This window comes from Littorina saxatilis, linkage group LG16 (genome assembly GCF_037325665.1).
Source record: "Littorina saxatilis isolate snail1 linkage group LG16, US_GU_Lsax_2.0, whole genome shotgun sequence".
Classification (NCBI taxonomy): Eukaryota; Metazoa; Mollusca; class Gastropoda; order Littorinimorpha; family Littorinidae; genus Littorina; species Littorina saxatilis.
In genome coordinates, this window is record NC_090260.1 from 31,675,727 (window position 1) to 31,687,929 (window position 12,203).

Sequence of the window (12,203 nt, forward strand, 5' to 3'; positions counted from 1 at the left end):
GTTGGTCCGGTGTCAGAATAATGTGACTGGGTGAGACATGAAGCCTGTGCTGCGACTTGTGTCTTGTGTGTGGCGCACGTTATATGTCAAAGCAGCACCGCCCTGATCTGGCCCTTCGTGGTCGGCTGGGCGTTAAGCAAACAAACAAAAATTGATTGGTGGATTGATGGATTGATGGATTAATAGATTGATTGATTGCTAGCCTGATTGATTGATTGATTGATTGATTGATTAATTGATCGACCGATTGATTGATTTTACAGATACAAGAGGAGCTGGAGTTTTACGGGGTGTCGGCTATCTACATAGAGCCTTGCTGTTGGAGCACCTTCAACTCGTGGTCGTCCACCCGTGAATCTTTGAAACAGCTGGAGCGTGATGCCAAAATCGGCACAATACGTTACCATGACAACCACCACAGGCGCAACCAATCTAAGTACGCCAAGACCAAGATTCAGATATGGAGGACGCTCACCAACCCTTCCTATTCGCGGCTTGCCAAAGTAAGAAGATAATGTTTTCACTGAAATAGTATTATTAACAGCTATTGTGTTTTCAGCGTAGCAATAGGGTCCGATATTTAGACGAGACAAGTATAATGCCGACGAGTCGAAGACGAGTCGCATTATACTTGTTCGAGTCTAAATATCGGACCCTATTGCTACGCTGAAAACACAATAGCGATTATATAGCTGTTATGACCTTGATTTGTTGTTCCAAACTTACAAAATGACAGTTTTTGCGTCGATGCGTTGATCTCAGGTTTTGATAGCAGACAAACTTCTTACGCGCATCATGTTCGCGCAGACATGCACACTGCTACACGCTTTCTGACTTTGGAAGAAAAACTGACTCCAAGTGCATTCGACTTCACAACACAGTTGTTGAAACAGCCTTTTAAGTTGTCAGTGTATGATGTTGTCGATAGAAACATCGCCGTGGTACAGATGGGTAAAGCGGAATCATGCGTCGGCCATTTTTCTCAATATGCTCTTGGATATTGAGTAAAATGGCCGACTTCCGCCGCATTATGCTTTGATGATCGGAAGAGACCATCCAATCACAGCCCCCGAATTCCCCCACGTGTTCATCAGAGTAGCTATATATCTAAATCATTTGATAATTGTCGCTAAAATGTTTATTGGTACGTAAATATCGGTATGGTATACACCAATTGATATAATCTGTATTTTTGATTGAAGTTAAGAAATATTGACTGAATGATATTGATTGTTAGTTATGATTGAAACGAAACCCCAGAGACCAACGAAGAAGAATGCCCCCCCGCGCCTTCAATGGAAAAAAATGGAGAAAAAAAGGGCACACATTCGCAAAACATTAGGGTTGAAGCAGTCTGCATGTAACTGCATGAGGTCCAAAAAAATTGCGTTAGACAAACGTTTATAGAGTGATGAATGTGAATGATTTTGTGCGTTTGACCTACGGAAAATGTGGTTACGTTCTTTTCTTGCATTGGCGAGAGTGCATGTGCGCGCGCTTGCGCTTGTGTCTGTGTCTGTGTGCACGTATCCACCTGTGTACCTCTCTTTATTTATTTATACTCACGGAATAAAATAACTTAACATTGTTTAAAATGTAATATCTCAAAATCGGAAAAAGTTACAGGAGTGATTTTTGTACCAACGTAAAGCTTGTTCAATTGCTCATTATGGGCAAAAAATCGTAATAGTCTGGCTTGTTCCGTTTTTTTTACAATTTGAGCTCAAAGACGCATGGTGTCATTTTGGAGTTTACAAACTTAGCACTGTGTGTTTGACAGCGCTGTGCGAGCACTGATTGCCTGGTCACTCCGAATCTCCTAGCAACATCAGTAAAAGTCATCCCTCCTCTCAACATCCCTATTGCGACGAGTCTATCGTTCACACACGTTCGTGGCATGGTGAAAGAGAAAGACAGAGTGGACAGTTTTGGGCAAAGAGAAAGAAACATTTTAGTGAGTTGTTATCACTCACAAACAAACGGACAAACCAAAGACAGTACTTTCATGCAATATTCGTGGATCAGCAGCAGACCTTTTGCAGGTTTCAAGTACGGGTAGACGTGCCCCGAGAGTCAAAGAGTGCAGGCCTACCTGTTTACAGCACACACAGCGTGCACTGGCTGTCGGCAGCGTCGGCAAGCTTAGGCGTCAGTCTAGTAAACTCCAAAATGACACCATGCGTCTTTGAGGACCAATTGTGAAAAAACTAAGCAACCGAGAACATTCCGGTTTTTTTCCTCTTCTCAGGAATTGATGGTTCTATGATCGTACCACCCCGCTCTCCTGCAACTTTTTCCGATTTTGAGATATTAAATTTTAAAACATGTTAAGTTATTTTATTCCGTGAGTATATTTATTTGAACGTTTGCCATGGTTATATATATCCCTGTCCCTTGACGTTTGTGATCGGTAGCTTCCTTCCATACAGTTTATTTATCAGTTAAATCTGGTTCTATTTTGTTGCAATTTGGTTGATTTTATTTATTTGGTCATTTTCCCTTTTTGTTTACGTTTTTGTTCAGTTTTCGTGGGTTTTTTTCCCCCCGTTTTGTTTCGTTCATACAGATTTACGGTTGGGTTTCCCTCCTGTTCGTCACCGCCTCTATCTTTTCCTTTTGTGCCTCAACCCACCAAGCCTTCCGCGTCCCAACCAAGCATCATACTCCCTCCAACGTGACGTCACAAAATGTCACCGACTATGACGTCACAGGTGCCAAGACCGTGGAACAGAGGCTGGCCGAGACTGAAATTCACTCAGCTTTGTTGTACCTCGACATAGTTTGTCTTGTGGTCTTCGTAGCAGAGTACATCACCAAGGTCGTCTGCTCGCCAATAAAACTGAGGTATTGATAATAAATGATGTTTATTTAAGCGCGGAAAATTAAGGTGACCCTGCTCAAAGCGTTGTAGGGGAAGGGCTCCTAATATGGACCACTTTTTGTTTCATGCTGATAACTAGCTTGTTTTCTTGCGAAGAAGTTTCATTTTGTGTTTGGTAGTCCTTCTCTCTTAGGTTAACCGTTAGGCCTAATTAGAGTGAAATAGCTTTGATAGACATTCGGCAAAAATTAAATACAGAAAAAATCACAAATGGTCCATATTAGGAGCCTGGGCGCCTAATATGGACCAGTGAAGCGGCCTTCACGAATCACTGTAAAAAGCCCCCTATACTTCAAAATAAAATGATACAACTTAGTGTACAAGTCAGACTAATTCAAATATGCTTTAGATTTATCTGTGTCGGGTTGATGAGAGCATTATTTAAAGCACACCAGGAAACTAAAGAAGCTTATCAAAAACAGAGTGAAAATAAGTGAAATTATCAACTTCCACGAAAAGAAGACTTTTTGTTATATTTCTTTTAAATCTCGAGGGCTAGTTATAGGTTATTTCCAGCAAGCTTCTTAATGAATTAATGAAAATAGCCTTTAGCTTTTATTTTCTTCGATTTGTTCAAGGTGGTCCATATTAGGGGACTTGCACATACTTTGAGATTTTGCTATTATTTTTTGTTTGCAGTAGAAACTCGGGGTCAACACTGCTAAAATGTAACAAATGCGGTCTTAGCTGTCATATATAGCAATTTTTGTGTGATAAAAGCTTTGGCTGTGGACAGAAACGATTCCGTTTTAGGCGGCAAATTTAGAGTGAACACTGCCAAAAGTGAAAAAAAGAGAAAAAGCCTAACGGTTTTGAGATGTGTGTTTCTGCAACTGTTTTGACATGTGCAAGTTATCCAGAGAGGGTGAATACAGCGAATAAAACTTTTTTGAGCGCTCTAGCGCCGTTAGTTTGTCAGAACAGGAGGTGGTCCATATTAGGAGCCGGTCCATATTAGGAGCCCTTCCCAGAACAATGAAAGTAAACAGTAAAATAGAACATTCATTTACACCATACCCTAACCCCTCCACACAAATACATACACAAAGTCAACTAACAGCACATTAAACTATAAGGCGCAGGCACACACATACACACGCGCACACACACACACACACACACACACACACACACACACACACACACACACACACACACACACGTACGCACGCTCGCACACACACACACACACACACACACGTACGCACGCTCGCACGCACACACACACACACACACACACACACACACACACACACACACACACACACACACGTACGCACGCTCGCACATACACACACACACACACACACATACATACACACGCACGCAAGCACGCACGCACACACACACACATACACACACACACACACTCACACACACACACTCACACACACACACACTCACACAAGGGGGGCAGATAGAAGTACCAAAGAGTGACGCGCACACATAGACGCATGCTCTCTCTCTCTCTCTCTCTCTCTCTCTCTCTCTCTCTCTCTCTCTCTCTCTCTCTCTCTCTTTCTCTCTCTCTCTCTCTCTTTCTGTCTCTCTCTCTGTCTCTCTCTGTCTCTGTCTCTCTCTCTCTTTATCTATCTTGCTCACTCCATCTCTCTCTCACTCTGTCCCTCTCTGTCTCTGTCTGCCTCTCTCTGTCTCCCCCCCCCCCCCCACCGCTCTATTTACTCCCCCCCACCCCCCCACCCCCATCCATCTATCTCTCACAATGTCTTTCTTTTAATCTCAGGTATATCAAATCGTTCAACGGAATCGTGGATGCTCTGGCGATCTCGCCGGACATTGTGGAGTTCGTTCTGCTGGCCGTGAACCCTTCGGCCTTGACAGGGGATAAGTTCATGCTCTTCATGCCGTTCCTGCGAGTCATGAGGGCCCTGAGGATCTTCAGGCTGTTTCGACACGTCCCGGGCCTGTGGATCATGATCTACACTTTGCAGGTTGGTTCAGGCATAGAGGTAGACGGACCGGCACGGTTGGCCTAGTGGTAAGGCGTCCGTCCCGTGATCGGGAGGTCGTGGGTTCGAACCCCGGCCGGGTCATACCTATATAAGACTTTAAAATTGGCAATCTAGTGGCTGCTCCGCCTGGCGTCGGGCATTATGGGGTTAGTGCTAGGACTGGTTGGTCCGCTGTCAGAATAATGTGACTGGGTGAGACATAAAGCCTGTGCTGCGACTTGTGTCTTGTGTGTGGCGCACGTTATATGTCAAAGCAGCACCGCTCTGATATGGCCCTTCGTGGTCGGCTGGGCGTTAAGCAAACAAACAAAACAACATAGAGGTAGACGGGCGCAGTGGCGCAGGGGATAAGACATCGGGTCGTGAGTTCAAATCGCGGCCGCCTGGTGGGTTAAGGGTGGAGATTTTTCCGATCTCCCAGGTCAACATATGTGCAGACCTGCTAGTGTCGTATCCCCCTTCAGCTTCGAGTGTACACGTAAGCACAAGACCACGTGCACACTGAAAAGATCCTATAACCCATGTCAGAGTTCGATGGGTTATAGAAACACGAAAACACGAGGCTTGCAGGCCGTGTTGTCCGTAATGTGCACCTGACAGTTTTGATTTCATATTTGTTTGTTTGTTTGTTTGTTTGCTTAACGCCCAGCCGACCACGAAGGGCCATATCAGGGCGGTGCTGCTTTGACATATAACGTCCGCCACACACAAGACACAAGTCGCAGCACAGGCTTCGTGTCTCACCCAGTCACATTATTCTGACACCGGACCAACCAGTCCTAGCACTAACCCCATAATGCCAGACGCCAGGCGGAGCAGCCACTAGATTGCCAATTTTAAAGTCTTAGGTATGACCCGGCCGGGGTTCGAACCCACGACCTCCCGATCACGGGGCGGACGCCTTACCACTAGGCCAACCGTGCCGGTTTGATTTCATATAAGATTTCATTTAATTGAGTCATGACAAAGTGAGACCAGGGGCGGATCACATCATTTTTTAAGGGGGGGGGGGGGGGGGTTCCACATTTTTTTTAGGGACAATTCGACGACGCGAAGCATTCGAACCTCCTAGGGGGATCAGTACGTGGCGTGCCCCCCCCCCCCCTTCTCGGAAAATGTTGATAAAAACAAGGAAATGGAGCAATCTGGTGTAATCTGAGCCAAAAACTTTCCCCTATAATACACCTTCAAAAAAGTAAATTAAGATGCAAGGACAATTGACCGATCTGGTGCAACCTGAGACAGCAAATTACCCAACTACAAAACCGTCACTAAGAAGACAAAGGCAGGTTCCTAGAGGGGTCCGGGGGGCATGTCTTCCCCCCCCCCCCCCCCGCCCCCCGGAAAAATGTTGATAACAATCAATGAAAATGGAGCAATCTGGTGCAATCTGAGCCATCAGTTCTTTTTTGTTTTCACATTTTTAAAAAAGTTTTTTTATGTTTTAATTGTTTTGTTTTTTTAAAGGCTAGGGGGGTCCGGAAACCCCCCTGGATCCGCTCCTGGAGACACACACATACACACACACACACACACACACACGCACGCACACACACACACACACGCACACACACACACACACACACACACACACACACACACGCACACACACACACACACACACACACACACACACACACACACACACACACATATTGTTTAGCATGTATTTGTACAGCGCTTGGAGCCATTTATATACGGGATAGAGAGCTGCACCCCCGAGTTATACAAGCGCTACAATCTTGCCGAGAACACCTCAAAATGATACATACGTACTTACGGTCTCCTGACCAAACTGATGCAAGATATTGGAACCTTAATTCTTACGCTACAGAAAAGCCATTTATTATTTTTATTCTTATTTTATTTTTATTTTTTTTATTTTTTTTTATTTTTTTTTTTTTTTTTATTTTTTTTTTTTTTTTTTTAACCTCAGTTGCATGCAGGTTTGCTACTACAATTATTTTTTGCCTTTTTATTATATCTTTTTTTTTTTTTTTTTTTTTTGTGGCTTGGAGCAAACCTTCTTCATAGGTCTTTTCTTTTCAAATGTGTACAATTTTTAAATCAATAAACCTTATCAGTAAACTAATATGTTCAAATAAATAAATAAATAAAAATAATCATAACATAAATTTATTCCTAATGTTCAGCTCAGTTTCCAGTACACCAAATCCTTTTTAACACTCAACTTATACCAGGCCCCTGAGGGTTAAGTCCCTTTGAAAAATAAATAATATTTCAAGGGGTGTCCCATATCTAAATTTACTTATACACATTTTTCCAATCAAGATTAAATGGGTAAGATACTTAAACATTTCATGTGTCAAACCATTCTTATCTCGCACATAAATCAGCACATCTGTTGCTTGTAGAATAATTGCTATGTTATATCGATTGTAGAACAATGTTTCAACATGCTTCCACAAATGGTGAATTTTACTGCAATAGAAAAAGAAATGTTCAATGTAATCAACTTGTTCAATACAGTATGGACATTTATCATTATTTGCGAGTCCCATTTTTAAGAGGAGAATATTGGTTGGGTATATATTGTGTAATATCTTCCACTGTAATTCTTTTAGTCTGGTTTCTGTTGTTGTTTCTTTTGCATTAAGCCAAACTTTTTCTTCAATACTAATACCAAGTTTGTTCAGCCAAAATCGAACACAGCAGGGTGGACTATATTTCATATCTGTCATAAAATTTCGAAAATCTCTAGCTTTTAACATCACTTTATCATTAAAATACAATTTCGAGAATTCTTCAGTGACAGCATATACATAATCCGTATTGTTCTTTAAATAACGAGACAACGCCGAGTGAACAACAATGTACTGTAGATAGAGTTCTGGTGAAGTACCAATTAGGTTCTGTACATTTTGAAATGACAAAATGGAATTGTTTTCTAAGAGGTCATTGACATGTGTTATTCCTTTTTTTGCCCAGTTGTCAAAATAAATTACATTATTTTGATATTTTATATCGACATTATTCCATATGCATGCCATCTTCAGAGATGACGAAGAGTGCAGTGTATTATGTTCCAACCAGACTCGCAGTACTTTGCTCCAGAAGGAGGACTGAAGACTATCTAACCCTTTAAACTTTTTAGGACCAATAATTGAATTAAAACATGATAAATCTGTTCCAAAATTACGGAAATATAATCTAGGAATCCAAGTCCATGTACTATTGTTATTCATATTCGAGAGCTGAGCAAGCCAGCCGCACAGAATAGATTCTTGCAATATTTGCATATCAATCATTTGGATTCCTCCTGTTCCTATTCCACTGCACATAACACTTCTCTTCACTTTCTCAAACGCTTTCTTGTTACAATTAATTTTCCTCCAAAGAAAACGAAACAATAACGTATTAATTTCTTTCAACACAGGTTCAGGGATGCATATTGCCTGCATAACATAAACGAGCTGAGAAATCAAAAAACTTTTTATTACGCACATTTTACCAAATATGCCAAGATTCCGTTTTTCCCAGTTTAAAATCACCTGCTTAATACTCTTAATTCGTTGTGTCCAGTTTTCATCCACGAGGGAGGCACTGGATGTATTGCAAAAATATATTCCCAGAATCTTCATTTGTTTAACCCATCTTAATCCGTATCCTCCCTCGTTGCTATTCCGTTTTGATCCAATCCACATTGCTTCTGATTTTACTCTATTTATCTTCAAACCGGATATAATTGTAAACTCGTCTAATATCCCCAAAACAACTTTAATGTCATCTTTATCACGCAGAAACATGGTAACATCGTCGGCATACAGAAGTGCCTTCAAAATCTTTTTAAACATATGCACTTCTTCTGAATCGTCAGTTTCAATTTCCAAACCTTTTACTTCAAAACCTTTTCGAAATCGGGTTGCAAGCAGCTCAATTCCAATAACAAAAGCCAGTGGTGAGAAAGGACAACCTTGTCGCACCCCACAGCTGACTTCAAAATCACTTGAGAGCCAACCGTTGTATCCAATGCAGCTTCTTGTGCTACTGAACAATACTTCTACCCAACGTAAAAAATCTGTTCCAAATCCGTATCTCTTAAAGGCATATAACATAAACTCTTTCGATATACTGTCAAATGCTTTTTTGAAATCTAAAGCAAGTACCAAACCAGGTTTTTCTTTATTTCTTTTAATCTACATTGTTTTCTCTTCATTCATTATTCTAATTTCCTTAACCGTCATTCATAATCAAAAATATATCTAATTTCCAATGGAGTTACATGCTTATAAATCCCATTTATTATCATTACATTTTTTTTAACTGTCACAATTCTCCAGGCCAGCTCCAGAGATCTGTTCCTCATGCTGACGTTCCTGCTGGTGGGGACCCTGCTCTTCGCCTCCCTCATCTTCTTCGTCGACGACAAGGAGACCTTCACCAGCATCCCTCACGGCTTCTGGTGGGCCATCATCACCATGACGACCGTCGGGTACGGCGACATGTACCCCGTCACCACCCTCGGGTACCTGCTAGGGGCGGTCACCGGCGTGTGCGGCGTTCTCATGATCGGATTTACCATCCCTGCCCTTGTCAACAACTTTATTCTGTACTACCAGCACGTGCAGTTTGCCCTGATGAGGAATAGGTTGGCGAGAGAGATGAATGTGGTGGTGGTGGAGAGAGAGAAGGAAGAAGAAGGAGGGGGAGGGGGAGGCGGAAGGGGGATGAAGGTAGGGGAAGTGAGAGAGACGGAGAAAATGAAGATGGAACGACAGATTGAAGAGCAGAGAAGGAAGGAGGAGGAGGAGGAGGAGGAGGAGGAGGAGGGAGAGAGGGTGAAAGAAAAAGAGTGGGGCACTGATCTTCCCGAGAAGAAGCCATTTCCAGAGATGATTCCGCTTATGCAAATGAAGGACAGTCACACATGAAGAGGGCAATACTAAATGATTCGCTCTTTCTTGCCCGATGCATGCTTCCCAATATTGATTGATTGATTGATTGATTGATGGATTGATTGATGGATTGATTGATTGATAGATTTAGTGATTGATTGGTTGGTTGATTGTTTAACTGGTTGGTTAAAGTCCGTCCTTTTTGCAGGATGTATGTTCGCTGGTATTGATTGTTTGAAATTTTTTTATTTTATTTTTTATTTCATTGAAATATTGAATGTTTTTTTATTTTATTTTTTATTTCATTGAAATATTGAATGATTTTTTGATTGCTTGACTGGGTGGTTGGATTCTTTTTAACCCTTAGGCTGGTTGTCGCGACATATGTCGCGCTACTTTACGTATACTGTCACCTGGTTGTCATGTCACCTGGTTGTCACAACATATGTCGCGCTACTGGCTCAGTCTGTTTGGTCGGTTCCGATTACCTCCCATGGCTGCGAAAACCTATATGACCGTTTTTTGTTATTTTTCTCTCTGTTATTGTTAATTCACCAGTGGCTATGTAACATGTGTTACAGAATTGCACCAGTGTAAGGGTTTAATTCTCTCTGCCTTGCTGAATGTATGCTCGCTCGTTACATTTTGTAGCGTAATTCCCTCTCAAATGCACTGGTCGGGTTTTTTTTAAATTTCATTTTGAACTTTTGATATTTTGTTAAGATGGGAATTCTGCATTACGAAAATCAAAATATAGGGTAGATTAATTCGAGAAAATGTTCGATCATGCATATTAGCAGGATTTGTTATAACTGAAAAATTAAATGTAAAACCATTTGAAAATAAAAGTAAGAATGATAGAAGCGCCTGTTTTATTGTTATCTTTTGTTGGTTTAGTTGTTTGTTTGCTTTGACTTTTAATCATTTTGGATGTCCAAAAAAGAGTGTCAATTTACCGTTGCGTAAAGGATATCTACTTTGCACGACAAGGCTCCACAACACTGCAAGTCATGCCTGTCACTTTGACGTAAACACAGTAAAACACTGAATTGGGCAAGTATACAAACACACGCACACAGACACAACACTCACACACAGACAAACACAAACAAATGCACTCACATACAAAATCATACATTCACACAAGTAGCACACACACACACACATACACACTGACAAAAAAAACACACACATACACACACACTGACAAAAACACACACACACACACACACACACACACACACACACACACACACACACTGACAAAAACACACACACACACACACATACACACACACACTGACAAAAAAAACCACACACACACACACACATACACACACACACACTGACAAACACACACACACATACACACACACACACTGACAAAAAAAACCACACACACACACACACTGACAAAAACACACACACACACACACACACACCATTATCACTCTGGCACCACTATTTTCACTCTGGCATCACCACTCTTAGATATCTCACTTTAATTGGCATCACACTGTTGGCACCCACTAGCACAACACTCACACACAGAGTCGCACACGAATATACACATATGCACATAATGCACATCACGCAGGTACTAGTCTTGCGGTCAAGACACACGTACAGACATACAAACACACAGATAAATATTGACGGGAGTGGGATTCGAACACACGACTTGGGAGTTGACAGTGTTTGAATACTGTCGCTCTTATCCCCGCAGCCAGTCTGCTCGCTTGAATTAAGTTAAAGGAAAATTTGTAAATATAAAGTTTTAACTGAACGGATGTTCACTAAAGAAAGAATGAACAAACATGGATGAAAACGTGGACCATGCACAGAGCGTGTGTGCGTGTGCGTGCGTTGGTGTGCGTATATATGTGCGTGCGTGCGTGTGTGTCTGTGCGTGCATGCGGTGTGTGTGCGTGTGTGTTTATGTGTGTGTGTGTGTGTGTGTGTGTGTGTGTGTTCGGTGTGTGTGTGTGTGTGTGTGTTATCGGTGTGTGTGTGTATGTGTGTGTTTGGAATGTGCGCGCGCGCGCGCGTGTGTTTGTGTGTGTGTGTGTGTGTGTTTGTGTTTGGTGTGTGTGTTCGGTGTGTGCGCGTACATGCGTACGTGTGGGCGTGATTGAATGTGTGTGTGTGTGTGTGTGGGTGTGTGTGTGTGTGTTAGTTCTGTGGTGAAACAAAATACAGGCAGCTAGTGGAAGACCAGAGAGAGAGAGAGAGAGAGAGAGAGAGAGAGAGAGAGAGAGAGAGAGAGAGAGAGAGAGAGGGGGGGAGAGAGAGAGAGAGAGAGAGGGGGGAGAGAGAGAGAGAGAGAGGGGAGGGGAGAGAGAGAGAGAGAGAGAGAGGAGGGAGAGAGAGAGAGAGAGGAGAGAGAGAGAGAGAGAGAGAGAGAGAGAGAGAGAGAGAGAGAGAGAGAGAGAGAGAGAGAATTTGTTCGAGCACACACAAACACACTAAGACATCAGTGGAATAAACAAACAC

The 12,203-nt window shown here is 42.2% G+C and overlaps 1 protein-coding gene across 1 annotated transcript in view; it reads left to right on the forward strand.

Annotated features, from left to right (window-relative positions):
* The window catches only part of LOC138950826 (potassium voltage-gated channel protein Shaw-like), a gene marked incomplete at its 5' end in the record, with an annotated part of 12,838 nt that extends 2,482 nt beyond the window's left edge, over window positions 1–10,356 (forward strand). The window contains 4 exon segments of the mRNA XM_070322543.1: window positions 264–503; window positions 2,567–2,844; window positions 4,626–4,833; window positions 9,156–10,356. Coding sequence (XP_070178644.1) covers window positions 264–503; window positions 2,567–2,844; window positions 4,626–4,833; window positions 9,156–9,746 — 1,317 coding nt within the window. The 3' untranslated portion in view covers window positions 9,747–10,356.
* Window positions 10,357–12,203: the final 1,847 nt, after the last annotated feature.